The sequence below is a fragment of the Lissotriton vulgaris genome, chromosome 7 (assembly GCF_964263255.1).
Source record: "Lissotriton vulgaris chromosome 7, aLisVul1.2, whole genome shotgun sequence".
Lineage (NCBI taxonomy): Eukaryota > Metazoa > Chordata > Amphibia > Caudata > Salamandridae > Lissotriton > Lissotriton vulgaris.
In genome coordinates this window covers 1,509,836,557-1,509,858,903 of record NC_141695.1, presented here as the reverse complement: position 1 = coordinate 1,509,858,903, position 22,347 = coordinate 1,509,836,557, and the positions used below count along the sequence as shown (strand labels likewise).

Genomic DNA, 22,347 nt, shown 5'->3' with positions numbered 1-22,347 from the left:
GGTCAAGCCACCTGCGTCAGAAAATACGTCAGGCCAGTGTTAGTTCTGTGATTTTAGGTATAAAAGATCCACCTTCACAAGTAGAAGGCAGAACTTTCCAAGCGGACTTTTTGGGCGGTTCTCCGGTCGACCGATATCTGATTTGGGACTGCCAGAGCCTACTCTACCAGGTGATGCCTTCCTGAATAAGATAGCTTTTCAATTTTCAATCTTCTTAATAATCTTAGCTAGCCCTATGCTTTTTCATCCATACCCAATTCCTTGCATTATAGGTATCAGTTTAGTATAAGATCCTCTAGGGTTCTATTCCCTAGATAGGTGCTTAAAGGCACTAGGCCTGATAGTAATGTTCTTTATTTAACCTAGCTTAAAATGCAATTATGTCTTTTTTAATCTTAGCCTCTGTTATTTTACTCTTGCTGGAATGCTTAGACCTGTGAGTAGTTACTCCACAGAGAGTTGTGTGTAGACATAGTATTCTCTTGAGCAACATTCAATGCCTTCTTACATCCTCCATCCTACACCATAAGCTATGTTTTACTAGATAAGTTACTTCTGTTTACTTTGCAGCTTTTTATAAACAATTGATATCATGCATAGATTCTGGCAGAGTGAAGCCAGGTTTTCTTAAAGAGCGTTCTTTAGCAATACGCCTCATCGATATAATTGTGTGTTAAATAATAAACGTGCCACTCCAACTTCAAAAGTCGTCTTTTCACATTATTGTTTCTTCTTCCTCAGTGTGTGATTGAAACGATTCTCCTAACCACAGTTAAGTGTGGCCACACCCTAAGCGGCTCGAAAGGGCCTCAGCTACTCACCCTCAGTTATGGTGATGAAACATACCGAGGGAGAAGGGAAGAATCCCCAAAATATAGAACAAGACGTGAGAGGGAAGAATCTAGATCGCAGTCAGAAGTGAAAGAGGTAGATCCCCTGAACTGAGAATGAGAAACAAACGAGGGAGATCCCCAGATCGAAGATCGCAGAGTGACAGAAATATGAGACATTCATGTTATGAAGAGAGAGTGCACGAGGAAGATGTGCTTCCTAAACGATATGAAAGTCTTTACCCTGATTTGTCTAGGGCGCAGGACAAGAGCAAAAATGACTAGGAAATAGGTCAAGCTCGGGTACCGAATTGGGCTACCAAAGATAATAGACCCTATGTAGATATAGAGATTTTCTGGAAACATCGTAATGTACAAATGGCCCGAGCCCTAGTAGATACGGGAGCGGAGGCAACTTTAACACATGGAAATCCCAAGAAATTTAGAGGACAGTATTTTACAATCACAGGTTTGGGTGGTAAAGAGACCCCAGCAGTGCAAACTAATGTTAAATTAAAAATTGGAAGAATACCAGAAAGAGAATATAGCATATTAGTTGTGCCTCTTTCTGAATATATCATCGGAATTTACATTTTAAAATGAATGACTGTGTTTAGATGAGGGGTACTATCAGTTTGGAACAAAACGTTACATTTCAGCTAACACAGTGAGAGTAGGTCATTTGAAAATTCCTCCAGTGAAGGTGCCTCAGGCGACCAAGGTGATTTCGATGAAACAGTACAGAATTCCTGGTGGGCATGATGAAATCAATGCCCCAATTCAAGACTTGATGAATAGTGGTGGTAGTGGTTCCAATCACTACGGCATGGAACACTCCCGTATGGCCGGTGCACAAAAGTGACAATTCATGGCGCATGACAGTGGATTATCGCGAACTGAATAAACATACACCACCTTTGACTGTTACTGTCCCAGACACTGTTACTTTGATAGAGAGAATTCAGAGACGTGCAGGGACTTGGTATGCGGCTATTGATATTGCCAATGCTTTCTTTTCTATTCCTATAGCTCCCGAATGTCAGGAACAATTCCGTTTTTCATGGGGTGGCAGACAAATGACATTTCGAAGTTTGCCCCAGGGCTATTTGCATAGTCCGACGATATGTCACCGGCTGGTGGCAGAGCATTTAGATGAGATATTGATAATTTCTAGAGTGCAAATTTCTCATTACATTGACTACATAATGGTCCTAGGTGAGACATAAGAGCAAGTCCAAATTCAGTTAGATCGAATTGTAATCTATTTGCAAGGCAAAGGATGGGAAATCAATCCTGACAAATGACAAGGTCCAGCACAAAGTGAAAATTTTTTAGGCATTCAGTGGTATCAGGGACATTGAGAAGTAGTTCCTCAAGTGAGACAGAAAATTAAAGAATTTGCAGTACCCCGAAATAGAAAAGAGGCTCAGAGATTCATTGGTTTGTTTGGATTCTGGAGACAGCATATTCCCCATTTAAGTCAGATTTTGGCTCCTTTGTATAAAGTCACTCGAAAGAAGAATGCGTTTGAGTGGGGTGAGACACAGCAGACCGCGTTTGAACTGGCAAAAGAGGCTATTCAGCATGCTTTGGATTTGTGGCCGGTGCGAGTTGGCGATGTTGATTTGAATGTGTCTGTACAGGGTCCATATGCACATTGGAGTTTATGGCAAAAACAAGGTAAGACAAAAGTACCCTTAGGATTCTGGACGAAATAGTTGCCAGATGCTGGTGAGCGTTATACACCTTTTGAAAAACAATTGCTTGCATGTTACTGGGATTTGATGGATACAGAACAATTGACTTTGGGACATGATGTTATTTTGAGACCTGAGTTTCCAATAATGCAATGGTTTATGAGCTCTCCTAAATCTTACAGAATCGGACATGCACAGGAAGCCAGTGTGATCAAATGGAAATGGAACATACAGGATAGGGCTTGGGTGGGTCCTAAATGCACAGCGATGTTACATGAGCAGGTGGCACAGGCGCCAATTGAAGAGACAGATATGAATTACAACGTACCTATAGTACAGGAATCTCCTGTTAAATGGGGTAGACCATTTAGCGATCTTTCCGTGGAGGTTAGAAAGCATGTGTGGTTTATGGATCGTTCAGCCAGGTATGTTGGAGCAAAGAGACAGTGGAAAGCAGTGTTGCATAACCCTGTTACCTAGAAATTGTTGAGCACGACTGGTGAAGGAAAAAGCAGTCAGTGTGTAGAACTTTATGCTGTTTACCAAGCTTTAAAACAGGAGTTACCAGGAGTTTTCCATATACACACTGATTCATGGTCAACTGCTAATGGGTTAGCTACATGGCTCCCCACATGGCACACTCACAAATGGTTAATCAATTCGAAGGAGGTATGGGGAAAAGAACTGTGGAAAGAGGTGTGGGATATGCTTCCCCAAAGTACTGTGGCAGTTTATCATGTTGACGCTCACTGTTCAATTGATTCACTTGATAGGTGGTTTAACCTCATTGCAGAGGGAAATGCAAAAATCTCTGAGGCAGTGGTGGAAACGCAGAATTCTGACTTGGTTGGATTGGCGAGGTGGGCACATCAGAAGTGTGGGCATTTTGGAGAACAAATCACTAGTAGGTGGGCAGCAGATAGAGGGATACATCTTCCCCATGATGTGGTAAAAACTGTAATTGTGCAGTGTCCAATTTGCCAACATTCCCGACGACGGGTGATACCACAGATAGTGAGAGGTCAGTTAAATAGAGGTAAGTCGCCAGCGCAGATTTGGCATATAGATTACATAGGTCCCTTACCCATGTGCAGAGGTTGTCAGTATGCATGCACTATTGTAGATACCTACTCAAAATATTTGATTGCATCCCCATACAAACATGCTACTTAGATGTATACCCTTAAAACTTTGGATTTGCTGATTTTATACTATAGAATCCCTGTGCAGATTCAATCAGATATCGGTTCACATTTTAAAGGGAGGATGGTACAAGAGTATTGTGCACAACATAATATTGAATGGATTTTTCATATTCCTTATTACCCTGAAGCCGCAGGCTTAATTGAACGCATGAATGGTCTTTTGAAAGATCAATTGAAAAAACTTTCTGGTGCTTCTTTGAAAAACTGGAAAGATAATTTATTTGATGCTTTACAAATTCTGAATAATCGTCCTTTGAACAACTCTGAAACGCCCCTAATGAGAATGTTAACTTCTTCTGTGAATGTTCAGCCCCATACAGCAGTTGCTATGATTACCTTTTGGGAGATGGCTCCACATAGAGCGACCCCTGAGGCTGCTGATTTGGATTTACATGCTTTGAAGCAGCATACTTTGAAACAAAGAAACATTGTTCTAATTGAAACTGGAATTGGTGTCCAAATACCAGCAGGACACTTTGGCTTGATTGCCCCACGGTCTGGACTACTGCTAAAAGGCATCCAGGTGCTGGGTGGCGTAATTGATTCTGATTACCAAGGTGAAATCAAAATAATTCTGTTGAACAGTGGTGATCTGGATTTAATAATCCAGCCTGGAGATCGAGTTGCCCAGTTGGTTATAATGCCAGTTTTGTGAGGTGTGGTGAGAAAGGGGACTGCCCCAACCCTCCTAACTGTACGTGGAGATGGAGGTTTTGGCTCAACTGATAAAAATCCAGGTGCCAGAGTTTGGGGCCAGTTACCCAATCAACCCCCCGAACCAGCTGAAGTAATCGCCACGGGCAGTGATAATACGATACTGGTCATGAAACCTGGACGGCAAAAATGGGACTGTGTCCCAGCAGATAAATGTTATCTTCGAGAATGAGTAATACCTGTTTTTGACTTCTTTCTTTAGGTCATTGTATGGATTGCTGATGCAGCACTTGCAGTCGCTGAACTCCTATTGGCATGGCGCGAATGGGGCCAAGGTAGTCCGGAGGGATCCCAAGACGAGACGGTTGACTACTAGCGCAGGATGAATTCAATTTTGACCAACAAACTGAATGTTTGGGAGAATCTTGCACGCAAAGTGCTAAACCGTTCCCACATTTGCATGACGAACATGAGGTGTTCTTGATATCGCATCAACTTGTTTGGTAACTGTTCCGACTCCTGCTGCTGTTTTGATGAACGTCTTCACAACGTTACCAATATCGACAGAAATGCTGGCATTGATGATGTACGACATCATCTATCAATTTATGAGTTTTGCAAGTCTTGCCCAGAGACATCTAACTCTAACGATTTACAGACCTTCGAGATAAACACTTACAACATCACTGAGGGAGATGTTTACTACAATTTTACGTGCGATCCACAATTAATTGGCAAATTTGCACAGACTAAATTTGAAAATGCTTCTACACTTTCTCAACAAGTACAGATTTTGTGCCACAATCATAAACTTGGCATGTGTTCCTCAATCCTTAACTCTATGATCTGCAGAAATTTCGTTCTTGCTATTAGTCATTATAGAACTGTTTTATTGCCAACCGTATGGCTCTTTTCATGTGGAATTATTTCACGGTCCTTTATCCTTTATTTCAGCGAACATTTCCGATGGACCGTGTGCTTTGACTAGACTCAGTTTGATGACGTTTTCTGTATCTCCTCCTATTCATAGCCGGATTGTACGCGAGGCTCCTCAGTTAGATGAACACTGCAAATATAATTTGCATTTGCTTTCTAGATCTAAATATATTAGTTTAGCGGCTTCAATTGTAGGCATTCCTGGACTGTCAATCAACAATTCTAGAGCTATTAGTAGACTGGCTTGTCTTATGGTTAAGTCGATCAACCACACTTCAACCGCTTTATCAGAATTTTTACTCGATGCACAAGGTGAACAACAAGATATTTTGCAGAATAGAGCTGCTATCGATTATCTTCTCTTGAAACATAATCACGGATGTTCCGGTTTTGAAGTTTCATGTTGTTTTAATCTTTCTGACCACTCTAAATCTATCCAGTCTCATATTAATGCTTTACATGAATTATCTTCAGAAGTTCGACAAAATTTAGATCAAGGATTGTGGGATTGGCTCTTTGGGTGGTTACCTAACCTTGGTTTACTTCGTTCTATTTTGGGTGGTGCACTATTAGTCATTTGCTTTCCGATTGCTATATGTTGTTGCATTCAGTGTGTGCCTAATCTTTTGGATATGTTTTGACCTGGTACTTTGACTAGTTCTGTCAGTTATGTTTCCTATTATTCTAGTAATGATTTACGTACTGTTTGATGAATCTATACGTTCGACGGTGTTGGACAATGGTCATGGGTGGAATGTAATGAATGTGCCATTTATATGGTTGAATGGCCCGATTATGACCGTTGCCCCTCACCATCACAGTATATCTTGATCCAATATAGTGATGTGTAGGCCTGCATAGTATGAATAACTGCCAAAGTAGGGCTTGAATATGCCTTTTCTGTTTCCGACTTTATCTTGCTTCATGGCAGTGCTTACCTATCGGCTTTGGCATACTCTTATGCTGTCTTGCATACTAATTTTGCTCACTTACGGGAATAGTGGCCCATGCCTAAGCGACTCCATTTTCTAAGCTTCTGAGCCTTTCTAGGTGAGAAGCCATGTTATGCTTTTCATTTGTTTTCTGCACTTTGTATGCTGGTAGAAACCGGTTCTTGTCAGAGGAATGTACTCGCTCTGCTCTGAAGTCATACTAGACGCCTGGCCAGCTGAAGCTGGTGCCTTGGTGCAGAGTGGTACAGAATCTGATGGGAAAAGGGGGCGAGGTTCACAGGAGCTTCGCCTTACGTCTCCACTGGTACTAAAGGGGGTATCTGAGTCCCGATCACGGAGGTTCTTTGCAGTGCAGACGTGCAGCTGTGACGGTGGAGCAAATAGTCCCAATTCAGCTTGAGAAACTACTCCCCTCTGGCGAAGTGGAAGCGGGATGTGTAGACAGTTGGTGAGGTGTTCCACTAATTCTTATATTCCTACTGATCTTGCCTATCTTCTTCTGCTTTATGTTCTACACATTTCTATACATATAAGTTCTATATATGTTTTACTGATTGCGTTTAGCAATTGCCTAGGTGCTAATGTGAAGAAGGCCTATTGTGACTTATTCTTATTCTTTCATTGTGTAATAAAAGAAACCCCAGAGTATATGATTATTTGTCCGTATACCTTGTAGAGGGAGGTCGGGCTCCTTTTTGACCAAATGCTTAAAGAAGGATTGGTAAATTCCCTTCCAATGGGTAATTGTTGATACAGAAGATTGACCGGCTCCCCAGCAAGGAGCGAAATTCTAATTCTTCCACCCCCAGCCTTGTTAGGAGAGGTGTGCGTTGGATATTTGTAGTCCTACCTGGGTGAGTATTCTGTGAACGGAAAGGAGCGGTAAATAGACTCCTGCACATTGACTGTCACCAGGAGGTTTGTTATATTTTGTGTGCTGTGATGGGTTGTAATACATTGTGGTACTTTGTGATGCCTTGTTGTTGTTGTTTGCGAGCTTCTCGACAAAGGCTATAGATTTACTCTTATTGTTGTTGTTGTTCCTTTCTTGGGTAAGTATTGTGGAGTGTTGTATCTTTTGGGTCCCCAAGAAGGATAAGCTTGTGTGTCTTGATCATTGGCAGAATTTTCAGGCCATTACAGCCTGTGACATGTTTTGATCCACCTTGCCAAATTGACTCTTTTAAAAAAAAAAAATCATATCTCCCTGTCGTGTCAATTTATCTAAGACACAGGGGCCCCTTCTTTACAAATTTGTAGAGAACATCTCACCAGTCACATAGCAAATCACTTGTTAGGCCTCTGCAACAGGTATACACTGGAGCGGGAGGTGACAGCAATGAGGGGGCCATAAGGTCCTACTGGCGTAACATCTGTGCTGTAGACTCCCCCAGGCAAGTCCAACAGGCAGCCCGTACTCTGTCAGGAGAAAAATAAACTTGTCACAATAAGAAATTATACAATACAGACCCAAACAGTAATCATAGTTCTCCTTCATGGGACACTCCATTAAAATCATAAACTCTCCATTGTCCCAGGATCTTGTAGCACTTTTTATAAACTATATCTAGACTATCCTTTTCTTCTAGAATAGGTATTTTTTTAAACCATTAATTCTTTTGCCACACTATTGCAGGCTATATTGGACAATTTCTGATTTTTGCATTTAAAAAGGAAGCCAATGTTAATATTACAAAGTCACCACATTAGGAAAAGTTTCAAATCTTTTTTTAAATGGAAAAAAAGAGAAATAGCTGGACAATGTAGCTAGATAGGCTGCATCCTATGGAGGCTGTAAAACTGCCATTACTACTTTACGAAGCACCTTCCATCAGTATCAGATCATGCACTGGCAATGGCTGTTGCTTCAGTGCTTTTTGAGCAGAGCCTTGGGGGTCTGTCCTATGTGTAATCAATGTCTATTCTCTTTCTTCGGGACAAGGGGGGACTGTTTAACAATTCAATAAAGATTCCCCTGAAGGCCAATTAGGGTTACTGCCATATAATTACTCCATTTCCCTCCGCGATCTCCACTGATAATCACAAGCACTGAGGGAAACAGCATGCCCATATCAGACTTTAACCAGAGGGACTCCTCAAGGAGGCTGGCCCCAACTGGGCCTCAGCTGGGGAAGGTGGTTCCAACAAGACAACAGTGTTTTGTGAAAATGAGGACTGATCTTTATGTGGTGGCTATAAGGATCTCTGCTATGAGACTGTTCCTCAAAAGGTCAGTAGAAGCAGCTTTAATGAGTAGAATGATCTTGGGTCTGCCCAGTAAGGACATTTTTATTTTCTGGTAACACAATTCTATGTGAGAGACAATCCGTCTTGATATGGACTGTTTTCAAGTGGTTACAACTGTACAAACGTCCACAGTTCACAAATGACAGCTTGGATCTACAAATGTCTTTAGTCTTAACAAGACAGAAATTTGGGTCTCTTCTCACATCAAAAGCATGTACGATTTATAGGCTGGAATGGAAGGATTCTGAAAGAATATGGGGAAAGAAATAGTCTGATTAACATGCAAACCACTATAAACAAAACCTGTGTGAGTCCTCAAGTCAACACTGTTCTTGTGGAACACTCTATAAGGTTAATGGGAGCCCACGGCTTGAATTTTGCTGACCTTGCATGCGGATGTAATCGCTAATAAGAAAGAATATTTCCATGAGTACAACTTAAGTCATGCATTGGCTTGAATGGGGGACAGATGAGTTTTGAATAGACTATATTGAGTTCCCGAAGTCGAGAAGGTCTTCTAATTGAATGGAAATGTTTTTAATGCCCTGCAGGAAATATTTAATACCAGGAACCCTGAAGAAAGAGGTTTGTGAAGAACGTTTCTTGAAAGCAGCCATAGCAGAACAATGTACCTTAAAGGAGGAGAACTTCAATCCAGTTCTATGTTGATTGTATATTTCCATAAAGAAGCCCTTACCAAATATCCATGCTCAGTATTCAAGAACTCCGAGAGGCTCATGTATATGTCTTGCTCAGTCCCAGTTAAGGAGACCTGACCCCCTTATAGGTCACTTTGGAGCTCTGTGGTTGCTACAGGTGGCATACCCTGAGGAAGACATTTTTCCAATCCAGCAGTAGGTGCATTACCTTACCCTCTTTTGCTCATGAATGTTTAACCAATTCTGATTAAACCACAATTTTAGTGGAGAGGAAGTTTGTGAGTCATTCCGTGGCTGAAAATGCATATAACTGAATGTTAATAACTCGAGAGACATTTGGCTTCCCATTTTATGCATTTTTTTTTACCATTTGACTGTGGCAAAGTTAATCCAAATATTAGACTAGGAGTGCAGACAATTCTTGAGTTGCTTCACTTGGCTGCAAGACAATTAAATACCAGGAGCTGGATCCCTAGCATCAGCACAACTTATCTGTGGCACAATTTTATTATTTATAAATCACTGCTTCTTCCAGGTTGGTAACAGAAACACTGCTGTGAATCACGTGTAGTCCAAGAACACTAGCACTATGGTATGCCTTTAGCTTTTTGATTGTTTTCTTATAAATGTAGCACATTCTTGTCTATCTCAATTAATGCTATGAACCATGTTCTTTCCTGGCACAGCACTTTGCCCTGCTTTATGTTAGAGCACCCACCTCTGGCAAGTACGGGTCAACGGGACACCGAGTTTAACATTTCTCCTTTTTTGTTGTAGGTAATTTCCTCACTGTGCCCTTCCCCTAACCCTTTCCCTCACCTGTCTGCACATCAGAGTTTTCAGAGCTGATGGTGCATACAGGTGGAACTTTTCAAGCATTGAACTGACCCTGAGAAACCTATGGATACCACTGAAGGATTATAAAGGTGGATTCAGTTATCTAACGGGTGGAAAGACTTTACAAATACCCTCTGGGGAATCTTCAATAACCGGCTCTCGGAAAAAAGAACTAACTACAAGATGTACCTTAGTTGACAAGTGCAATTCAGATCACGTTAAGTGGAGAAAGTAAGAAGGTAGCATCTTTCCTAAGATCTCGAGTGATCAATGTCTTTGTGAATACACTAGATACAGAATCTCTGTACATGGGGATCCCAGAGTTGCACTGAGGAAGAGAGCTTGCTTCTCCCTCCCTCCTCCTGAGGAGAAGGAAGCCAGCCATCACACTGCGATGGAAGCATAGTGCTACAGCCGCCCTGGGAACAACACCTTAAGTGCCCCTGATTGATAAGCGAAAAAGGCAGACCCCCTACTGTCCACCTGATGAAGTCAACCCTGCACCCGCCCGAGCTTCCCCCAAAGGGACCCTAGATGCCTACCTCCCAAAAACTGGCCATGTCATCGCAACCTAAAGAATCCAGGAGCCGAGCCACCCCGCCTTGTGCTGAACTCCACATTAGATACAGTACTGACAGCTGTTGAGAAAATTGGAGCAGCGCTCGACCAGACACGCATCTCACTGGAATCCAAAATAGACATGGTAACCTCTGACTTCACCATCCTGTGGGTGGATCACTTCAAACTAGCTGATAAAGTACATGCTAGCAAACTGGCATTAGGAGACCAGCAGCAGTCAAACCATGAAAACACCACAACACTGCACACACTACTCGGGATGTATGACATCACAACGTATGCTTTTACTCCGCATGCCATTACAACGCAGTTTTTACAGGGCAAGTTAGTGGAATAGTTTAATTTTCTATTCCAACTCCAGTCCCCGTGGATAGTAGGGAAGGTGTTGGATAGAAAATTAAACTATTCCATATCCTACACCGCCCTCCAGCGCAAGTCGTTGTAACGACTTGCGTTGTAATAGCTGCGTCGTAATGGTAGTGCAGAGTAAAAGTTGCATTGTAAAGGATGTTCCCCCTACTCGGTCATGTGAGCACCCTAGAACATAGACTGGAGAACATACACTGGAGGACGTGGAGGGGTGTTCACGGAGGAACAACATAAGAATGATATGCCTCCTGGAGGGAGAGGAGGGTCAAGATGCAGGACTATACCTAAAAATTGGCTGCGAGAGCTGCTGACGGACGGTAGGTGCACTGTCGGCTCACTTTGTAGTGGAACGCCCTCACAGGATTAGGATGCCATCTTAAGAGAAACACGCAAATTACACAAAAATCAGGATAAACAATGCTCTGGTTATGCTATTCCCAGATTAGACAGCACAAGTACAGAAAGAAAGGAGCTCTTTCCAAGCAGTGAATCGCCAACTACGTGACCTAGACATACGCTGGTTATTGTTGTTTCTGGCCGGTCTTTAGGTGGTGGCGGTTTATACAGCCTCTTTTCTTTGACTCCCTGACAGACACCTGGGACTGGCCTTACCACTCCACACCCCTCATCTGGGGAGGAGACATTGGAGAGGAGAAGACGCGGGAATTAGAACAAGAGGTTTAGTCGCCCTCCTACGCCGACGGCTGTCCCCAACCTGGGGCAGATAATCACCAAGCGACAAGAGGCCCTCCATGTGGCAGCTGCGATCCGTGATCAGACACAGAGTTCGGACCATGATGCCGACCAAATCCCCGAGCGAAGACGGCTCCACACACACCTGCTCAGGGAAACGGGTCGCCGGTCATGCCAGACTTAACACCGCAGATGTCAGTTGACATAATATAAACCAACTTTTGTTTCATATTATATCATATATTTGGTGACTTTTTCCAATGGAACCGATACCCTTCAGTCACTTGCTGATCAAAATGTAACATTCCCCAATTGCCTGCATCCATTGATTTTCTAAACAAGACGCAGAACAGATTTGAGTAAAGGTCATGCTACCAGAACATTGGTTACCCATGATATAGTGATACCATGTAAAATGTTATAATCTTTGACATGGAAAACAAATGATTAGCACCTAACACTTACCAAATCAGGAGTATTCTATAGCCAACCCTCCGCTACACACAGCTCCTTTCAGATACCGACACACTTGGTAGTTACCAAGAATAGGCAGTACAGATCAGATGGATTCCCAAAGAGGGTCTGCCCTAATAAGGTTACAAATGTTGAAGTTTAATCCCCCCATTTTTCTTTTTAGGCCAGCAGCACTGTCTGCTACTTCCCAACCCATTGTCACCCATTCGCATTCTGCCACTAGTAAACACATCAATCATCCCCTGCACTGAATACTTTGGAATGAATGGCAACAGCAACACACCCTCAGTATGGGGCACACTAACCTCATAACTTGTAATGTGAGAGGTATACACAGACCCACACGCCGATATTCCATATACTCCTACCTTCAACTCAGATCCGCCCACATAGCACTCCTGCAAGAAACCCACATAACAAGGATTGTGGTGGAGTTTATCAACTGACTCTGGCCCTGGCAGGTGTTCGTCAGCAACTACTTGTCCCAGACCAGGGGGGTGCCGTTCTGGATCAAAGCAGGGACACCGTACTTGGTGGAGGAGGTAAAGGTAGACGGGAAAGGCAGATAAAAACCTTAATTTCAATTTTGTTTACATGGTACATTGTTGTTGTCATTTGTGCAAGTGGGGAGTTTGTTTTGAAAGCTGACAAGAATGACTTTAGAGCCAGTTGGACTGCTCTTAACTGCAGAAGGCTGAGCTAGTAAGACATCTCCTTCTTCTACCATCTTCCCTGTACTTGAAGGTGATGCAAGTGAGTGCCTCATGCCAGGAGTCAGGTATGTGACAACTATTTTGTGTAAAGATAAGTAGATGGCAGGCACTCATATCAGTAGATTCTCTGATCAACACCACCAGGTGAATGTTTGAACTGCAGACTGAGACAGAGGGAGTCAGTCCTCCTAAAAGCTGGAGCAGTACTACAGTTGGTCCTCTAGGCATTACATCTTACTGCTGGAAGTACCAGGAAGAAAAGAAGCTAATGATCCTAGCAGAGCTGATATCTGATGAGCAGTCAGGTTTGGCATTTTTAGAAGACTGAGACACTTCAGGCAACTGGATGATAGACTCACCACTGAATGATACAGTAAGAAATAGGATTATTATTTCAGGTGGTTTACTACGTATCACAAGAAGTAATCACAACCCTTGCCCTTAGATGTACTAAATTAACTTGAACTCAACCCCCTCATAGCTATCGCACAGAGAAGACAGGATCAAGTTAGGGCAATGTGTAATATATTTATGCAGTACCAAAACAGTAATTAATTAAAAATGCAAAACAACAATAAAAATCCCAAACCAGATTAGAAAAATAGTAAAAGCATAAACAACAAAATTATACCAAAATAACCAATATGTGGAACTAGGGATATGAATTCCTATAAAGTTTAAATAGGAATAGCACCAAGAAGAACAAAGTGCCAATGATAGTCAATGGTTATGGTAGACCTGGAACAAGGTGCAATTTGACGCTGACCACGATGGAGCGTGTGTCGGATACATCAATCAGGTTAGTCCTGGTCAAAGATTTCACCAACTGACTTTAGCCCTTTAAGTCCCAATCAACTATAGGAGTACCCTTCTAAAGTCCCATGGGGACCTCACAAGAGGCCCTTAGAGGCTCACTGGGTGTCAGGCAGAGGCCAACAGCAGACTCCAGTCCAGGTCCAGTAGCCACTGGTCAGCTGATTTTGATTTAGAATTTATAGAGCGCGTAGCTACCCTAGGGCATCCCAGTGCTATAGTATCAGCCTGAAAGTACTCCTGGGGTAGGATTATTGGGGGAAGAGCCAGGTCTTCAGTAGTCTGCGGAATGACAGCAGATTGGTTTCTTTGCGGATGCTAAGGGGGAGGCTATTCCAGAGCTTAGGGGCGTTGTATGCGAAGCGGCGCCCACCCATGCGTGCTCTTCTTATTCTAGAGACGGTGGCAAGGAAAAGGGAGCTTAGCCTAGCATCTTGATTTCGTCCCCGTGAGGAGTCTTGCTGCGGCATTCTGAGCGTGCTGAAGTTTTTTAATGACAGCTACTGGGGCGCCTAGGTACATGGCGTTTCCATAGTCCAGTCTCGAGATAATAAGGCCCTGGATAAGAATTTTCCTAGACTGGGGGGGGATAAGAGGGAGAATCTTCCGGGCAGCTCGCATGAGCCCAAAGCAAGTGCCAGCTGTCTTTCTCGCTTGGGCTCTGAAGCTGAGGTCCTGGTCGAGCCAAAAGCCTAGGCTCTTGATTTCATTTTTTGGTGTGGGGGGGTGCCCATGCTGGGTGGCCAGGCAAGGGTTTTGGGGAGTTTGTTTGGGTTGCAAGTTGCAAGAAAGGCCTCTTGCAACTTGTTGTCTCCCTGAAGATTGAACAGCTCAGCCTTAAGACCCTTGGACTCCACCTCGTTGCCCTGGGTACCAGAGGGAGCAGGTCCAGTCCTTCGGGCTCCTCCCAGGTCACAAATAGCAGGTCTAGTCCTCTTCTGTTAATCCTAGAGTATAGGAGTGTTCTGAAGTAGGTTCCTGGAGATGCCATATTTAAGCCTGGCATGAGATAGTGAGTGGGAATGCTTACTGGGCACGCCGTTACCTACAAGGTAAAAGTTCCTGGCCCAACTCTACCCTCTTTTTGAGGCCATACTAAACTTGGGGTCAGAGGGATGAGGGAGTGTGTGGGGGAGTGCCCTCTGGTAATCCTAGTGTCATACCATATCGAACACTAAAGTCCAGTTTGAGACCAAAACTGCTCCCACAATAAACCCAGAGAAAGAAGTTTGATAGTACAAAAGAAATATTACTCAGCAACCAGACAGTGGATACACAAGAACTGCTTGGCATCTTGTTCCCTTCCGGGTGCGTCCCAGGTGTTGTGTAAAACCTACAGACGGGAGTCTGGTAAGACTAAAGCAGCATTCTTCAGCAACCATAGATTGGATACACAAGAATTATCTTTACATCCTGTTCTCATGTTGCATGTGGCTCTGCAGACCTGTCAAGGAGGATATTACATTGTGCTATGAAAAGGAGGCCAAATCCCCACCCTGCATATTCTGACTAGCTTTGAGAAGTCAACTCTTCCCATTCAGGACAGCATATGGTTTGCTGTTGGGAGGCATTTCACACCTATTTAAAGGCTAATCACTGGCTATGAGGTGGCAGAGGAGTAAGCTAAGTAGTGTTCTTACAGTTCAGCTAGGTTAAATGGTAACTTTCTAAATATTACTTTTCCTTAATATTTAGTAAAAATCCTAATTTCCCACTGAATTGTATTTCTTTTGTTTTTTTTTTTTTAATTTTTGTAAACCTTTATTGTGCATAGCAAGCGTACAATTACGGGCCTACAACCATACAGGCCGGCCTCGAAAGGAATCAATAGCACAAAAAGTACGGATATTGCAACTCAGCAGTCCCAATGAATGTACAAACGATAATTGTCTGAAACGTGGCCAAACTGAAGTGGGACCACCAGGCACAGGATGCATAAGGTTAATTTTTAAAGTTTTGAAGAGAAATTAGGATCAGGTGCATTCTATCCACTAAAAGAAATGGCAGGCAACGAACCAGCGAGACATGAGCAGGACGAGAAATAAAATTAACAGCACTAAAGGATAGTGACCCTAAGGATACTAGTACGAGAAAACAGTACATGCTGGCCATCGCCCGCCCCACGGACTCAGAACACCCAAATCCACAAAGATGACAGCAGCGACAGCGGAGAGAATAGGTAACACTACCCCGAAGCACCTGAGAACCCAAAGGAGAAAAGAAAGAAAAAGAAAAGGAAGAGGTAAAGAAGAGAAAACACAAGAAAAAGGCCCATAGAAACCGAAACTAAAACAAAACCCCTACCCCCCACCCCCCACCCTGCACGTAAGCGGAGGCTACGGCCTACCCCCCCCCCCAAGCTGCGTGCCTGTCGCCCACAAACCGGACCCGAAATTTAGAGTAGAGAGAGAAAAGAGAGGTAAAAGAAAAACGTAATTCACAGAAGAACGGAGGAGGGCCGTCGAATATATTCAAGGCACTATACAGTTTCATTCCGGCCGCCCGATCCCAGACCCCGCGACCAATACAATACCCATAGTTGGCATCCCCGGCAGTCCTTCAGTGACCCAGCAGTACAAGTAAAACAGTCCCGACATGACGGGGGGGCACACTCAACCCTGGCCCCTGCGATATGGGGCAACGACGTAGTCCGGCCTCACGGTAGACATCTTGCAGGAGGAAAGCGATCCAAGCATCATGATCCAGGCGGGGGGACGATCAATGTAGTCCATCCGATAGTCCGCAGTGTAGGAGTCCGCAGCAGAGTCCAGGATAACGCACAACAAAGTTTCTCCGAGATTGGAAGAACCAGTCAGTAGGAGTGGATTCAGGATTAGGAGTCGAGACACGCCAGGGTCCTTAGGAGGAGAAACTAGACATGGGTTCCAGCTGCAATGCTCTTGCCACACTACATGTCCCGTAACTGCAGCCTGTCCCCAGAATAGTTCAGCCGACATCTTGACTGCGCTTGGGTCCCGCACCCGTTGTGTGCCCGTGATGGCCGGAGAGGAAAAACAACAGAAGGCAGCATCAGTAGGAGACACTGTGTCCTGCTCCCGGGAGCGTCCATGTTTAAGCAGCGGTGCCACAGAGGAAATCAAAGCCAGCCGGTCTCCCAATACACGAACGGCAGAATGGAGAGCTGCTCTCACAGTTTCCAGGGCGCACATCACCTCACTGAGCGACACAGATGCGCCGGAATGAGAGGGTTGGGCAGATCTCGGCAAGCAGGGCGAACAAAGGCAGCACTGTCCGTCTAGCCATCCACCATTGCCATCCATGGCCAGCAGGGCACCGTCGATATCCGGGCAACAGCACAAACAGCCTTGGGGCACATGAAGGGCACACGACATGGAAGCAAAATAGTAATGCGGTATGGCAGGACGGCTGTATCTTCGGTAGCAGCCCAGGGTCCGCTGCTACAAAAAGGGAGATCAGCTTGTAAGATGGCGCCCAGCCCGGCGCGTAGGGAGACAAAGTATCCGCCAATGTTGCATCCGGGTAAAGAACACGATACAAAGTGTTTTCAGTACCAGCGATGTGCGCGACCCTGAGATGCAAGGAAGCACACCGCCGGGAGCAGGACGAGGCTGAAACCGCCGTAGATGGTTCACCGGCCACGGCGGCTGTTGTAATGAGCGAAGCCGACCCCAGGCAGAGAACAAAGACCCAGCCGTAGCCGCGCAGCGCGAGGCAGGGGAGAAGTGGTTTCAGTGGGTGCGCCGCCGGGATCCAGACAGAAAGCACACCAATAGATCCGGGGTCTCTTCCCGTTTCCGCCGATGTCGCGTAGTAGCAGGATAGGTCGAAGGATGAGGCGGAAAACGGGAGAAAAGCAAGAGGGTCGGCGGAGCCGAGAGATCAGGCGGCCATCATGGTCGCTGGTTAGGCTCCTCCCCTGAATTGTATTTCTAATTAGTATTAAAAATAATTGTTTAATTACTTTTCTAGCTAGTCCCTAGCTAGCTTGATTTACTGTGCTAGTCATTGTAATAACATGTCCTACCCTACCAAAACATCTCTTATGCAGATGATGCAGTGCTGTTAGTTAGAACCCCCCTGGCACTGCAGAGACTCATAGAGGAGTATACTAGTTTTATACCTTGGACCTACATGTGAATGAACCGGAATTATATGTACCTATTGTAGAGTCAAACCTAAGGAATTTTCCAACCTTTCATATAGCCTATCGAAGGCTTGAGGTGGTAGAAACATTTTCTTATCTTAGGATTGTATTCAATAGGAAGTTTCCATGGAAACACATGGTTTTAAATACAGTTCCCTGTTTCTAAAGAAATATTGCAGCAATATTTAACTTCTCAAAGAAACTGGGGAATAAACCTATCCCCGAAATCTAAAATATTTATACAGCAAAAGCAAAGGCTATTGCCACATATGGGGCAGCAGTGTCGGGTATGGTGGATACAGAATCCTTGCAGCACTTGGAGGATGCTTTTGTTAAAAAAGTGCACACACTGCCCTGCAGCTGTGCACATTTAATTTGTCATAGTGAGCTAGGTTTACCATGTATTGGTGATGCAATTTGTTTGGCCCCATTACTATTGTGGCACTCGATATGGAGGAGGGAGCCTGTTAATCTGAACCAAGCTGTGTTAAGGGATTGTCTAAAATTTGACTTCGCTAATAAGATTTTTTTAATCAATGAGAAAGGATCACTTGTCCTGCATAACATGGGGTATGCGGGGATGGTTCATACTATTCCCAAATAAAAAACCCTCATACACGTGTTGGAAAATTACGATGTTTTAGCGGTATATCTTGGTTCTCCACTGCCCCTCACACGTGTTCGCATAATCACGGGGTTTAGTAGTTTATGCGACCTCCAAGCAGGAGGTGTTACCCTTGTTAGAACAGTAGTGATCAGAAATCGTGATACTGAAGTGAAATGGTGAAATTTACAAAGAAAATAGGTAAAAATTGTTCTCTATAACAGACAATTATTTATTAATTCTGATTTTTAGAGGACAATATTAAAATTAAAGTGAGTGAATTTAGAGCGATTATGACTCACATTTTATTAGTGGTATAGGTCGACATGTTTCAGCCCTCTAGTCGCCGTAAAGTCAGTGGGGCTTTCATCAGGACCACAGTGCTTAAGTGAGTAGAGACTTACTTACGTCTCTATGAGTACAAGAAAATCAATAGAACATCTTGTTGTGTTGTTCTTGGACAAGGTCAGCTAGTACCTGTAAAATTTAAAAAGAAAAACTAGACAAGGGGAAGGGTATAGGGAATGACAAGTAAAATTGGTTGACTGGTATACAAATACCAGACTTTCGTTCATAGCACAATGGCATTGCAACTGAAAAATGACAATACTTTAACACTGAACACTCATGCACCCAGAGTGCTGTTAGTTAGAACCCCCCTGGCACTACAGAGACTCATAGAGGAGTATACTTGTTTTATGGATACCTTGGACCTACATGTGAATGAACCGGAATTATATGTACCTATTGTAGAGTCAAACCTAAGGAATTTTCCAACCTTTCATATAGCCTATCGAAGGCTTGAGGTGGTAGAAACATTTTCTTATTTTAGGATTGTATTCAATAGGAAGTTTCCATGGAAAGACATGGTTTTAAATACAGTTCCCTGTTTCTAAAGAAATATTGCAGCAATATTTACCTTCTCAAAGAAACTGGGGAATAAACCTATCCCCGAAATCTAAAATTATTATACAGCAAAAGCAAAGGCTATTGCCACATATGGGGCAGCAGTGTCGGGTATGGTGGATACAGAATCCTTGCAGCACGTGGAGGATGCTTTTGTTAAAAAAGTGCACACACCGCCCTGCAGCTGTGCACATTTAATTTGTCATAGTGAGCTAGGTTTACCATGTATTGGTGACGCAATTTGTTTGGCCCCATTACTATTGTGGCACTCGATATGGAGGAGGGAGACTGTTAATCTGAACCAAGCTGTGTTAAGGGATTGTCTAAAATTTGACTTCGCTAATAAGATACCATGGCTGAGCTATGAAAGTCTACTTTGGCACTTCTGGGCCTGAGAGATTTATTCGATTCTCCCACACTTTGTGCCACTTTCCCTAAGGCTAAACTGAAACAAATCTCCTTAGCAAAGGCTGCTGCTGATAGATGGGAGCAAAATAAAAATAGAAATAGCGCAAGATTATATCATATGTCCCCTTCTGTAAATCAAGGTGTGCACTCTTATTTAGCTTTTGTGCATAATCCTCAGCACTGATTTATTCTGATAAGGTTTAGTTTAAATTGTATTCCACTTATGGTGGGTTTTACGGCAAACACTAACTTTGAATAAGCTGACCTTCTGCCCCTGCGATGGAGTATCTACCCAGTCGGTTCCCCACATACTATTTCCTGCTCATTTTGCTTTACCCAGAGGAAAAGCTCAATAGTAACTCTTTTGAGTAGAGCTAATTTCACTCAGAGTCAGACAGCATTATTATATATCCACCAGCTTGAAGATCCATTGGTGTGCCATGCATGCACCTTTCTTTGGACTGCTCTTAAATGCAGCTGCTTACTTTAGAGTGTTATGTGCCCGAGTTAGGCCCCTGTAGCAATGATGCACATTATCTTACATTGCTTTCTTTCTGATCAATAACATTTTGCGATGACCTTCTGCACATATTCGTGTGCGTGACAATGTTGGATTCATTTCTCTGAAACTGCTTTACTTACAAATCTTGTTTTGCCCAACATTATCATGATGCCTCAAACACTGAGTTAAAGGGTTTTGCACTCATGGTACAAATGACACCCTATCTTCAGCCACGAGGCGACAGGCCAATCTACATACCCATAACAATGCTAATCTGCATATACATCGCAAGGATGTTTTTTTTTTAAAACAGATTTTTATTGAGAGATTGCACAGATTAAGCAGACCCTCTCACACCGAGGTCAGCTGCACAATAAAATGGCTCATTTCAGATCGGCAATCCACATAGTCAGTTAATATCAAACATTACAGCAAAATGGAACTCACCCTTCCTTCCCCGGCCCTCCCCCAAAACCCCGACCCAACAACCCCCCCCCCCCCGGATCCCACCCAGCCCCGAGTTGTTCCAAAGTCTCCAATGATAACTTAACTACATGCCAGTAGCATGTGTGTATCTCCACCTCTGCATCTCTTATCACAACTCCTGGTCCCTTTCCACTGGGGGTGCCAACCAAAGACCCCGATATTCCGCCCACCTCTTCCATATCTTGTAGTGTTTTTTCGCGGGCACCCACGGGCCTCAAATATCGGCTGTTCCAGCCCCATACAAAAGTCAAGGCCCTTCTTCCACACCAAGACCGAGGGAGGGCGGGGTCCTTCCATGCCTGCGCTATGTCCCTTTTGGCTAGAGTGATACCCAACAGTAGGAGATGTCGCTTATAAATGTTGCCCTCCACCCCGTCCAAGACATGCAGCAGCCCAAGTTGTGGGGTACGGGGGAGTTCCCATCCCAGCACCTCATCCAAGCAATTCCACACACCCGTCCAGAATCTACACAGCATATCACAGCTCCACACCGTATGGATCAATGTCCCCACCTCTACCCTGCATCTGAGACAGTCCGGTGATGCAATGAGGCCTGCCCGCCACAGTCTTTCTCTTGTAAAGTAGACCCTATGTAGGTATTTAAATTAGATCAGTCGCAGCCGTATTGCTATGGCAGCACCTCTCGGGGCCTCCAGGGCCTCTCTCCAGTCCTCCTCCTCCAGCGCCCCCACATCCCTCTCCCAGGATTCCCGAAGTTTCTGAAGGGGTGGCGAACAGTGTATAACTAATGTGTGGTAGATGCGGGATATCTTTTTATCTTCTAAATCTCCCATAAAGACTTTGGCCTCTAGTGGGCTGAATTCCGGCAAGGAATCCAGATCGGCGATACTCGGGGAGATGGCATGGCGGAACTGCAGGTACCGGAAAAACTGGGCGTTGGGCATACCATACTCCCCTTGCAGATCCTGAAAGGATTTGAGCGTCGTACCAGACATCACATCTCCCAGGGACGAGATGCCTATGGCGTCCCACCCACCAAACCCTTGGAGGGATGCAAGCGCCGGTAAACGACCATTTCTCCACAGCGGGGTCTCCCGGGTTAATTTGTTCCACCAACCCATACGACGCAGTGCCTGCCTCCAGACCTGAAACACCACCTGAGTGGCCGGCGGCACTTCTCTCCGCAGCCGTGCCGCGTATAGGATTGTGTGTAGCGTATTAGAGCCCATGAGATATCTCTCCAGGGCGTATGCCGGATCTCCTCTATCCCCATACCACCATTCATTGAGGACTAGCAGGTGGGAAGCCTGGTAGTAGGACAATATATCAGAAGTCGCCAATCCCCTATCGTAGGTAGACAAAAAGCAGGTGCGCAGCGCGACTCGTACCATCCCCCCGGCCCACAAATACCGCCCCAGCGCAGAATCCACTTGGCGGAACCACTGAGGCATGACCGGGTACGGATAGTTGTGCAGTTGATAAAGAAGACTGGGGAGAGCCACCATTTTGAAGATGGCTGACCGGCCGTATATGGTGAGGGCCATCCGGGACCACGTCTCCATCTCCGAGCAAACTTTATCCCAGACCAGCAACATGTTGCGCTCCCAGGACACCTCAGGACTCGTGGAGATAAACACCCCCAGGTATTTGATGCCATCCTTGTCCATCTGCAGCGTGGAAGCCAGTCCCCAACAC

The 22,347-nt window shown here is 44.4% G+C and overlaps 1 protein-coding gene across 2 annotated transcripts in view; it reads right to left on the bottom strand.

Annotated features, from left to right (window-relative positions):
* LOC147705893 (uncharacterized) overlaps nucleotides 1-22,347 on the bottom strand; it is a 383,606-nt gene that overhangs the window by 16,690 nt on the left and 344,569 nt on the right. For both annotated transcript variants that reach the window (XM_086932363.1, XM_086932364.1), the window contains exon 11: nucleotides 7,548-7,694. In XM_086932363.1, the coding sequence (XP_086788489.1) occupies nucleotides 7,563-7,694 (132 nt within the window). In that variant the 3' untranslated portion in view covers nucleotides 7,548-7,562. The remainder of the gene's footprint in view (nucleotides 1-7,547; nucleotides 7,695-22,347) is intronic.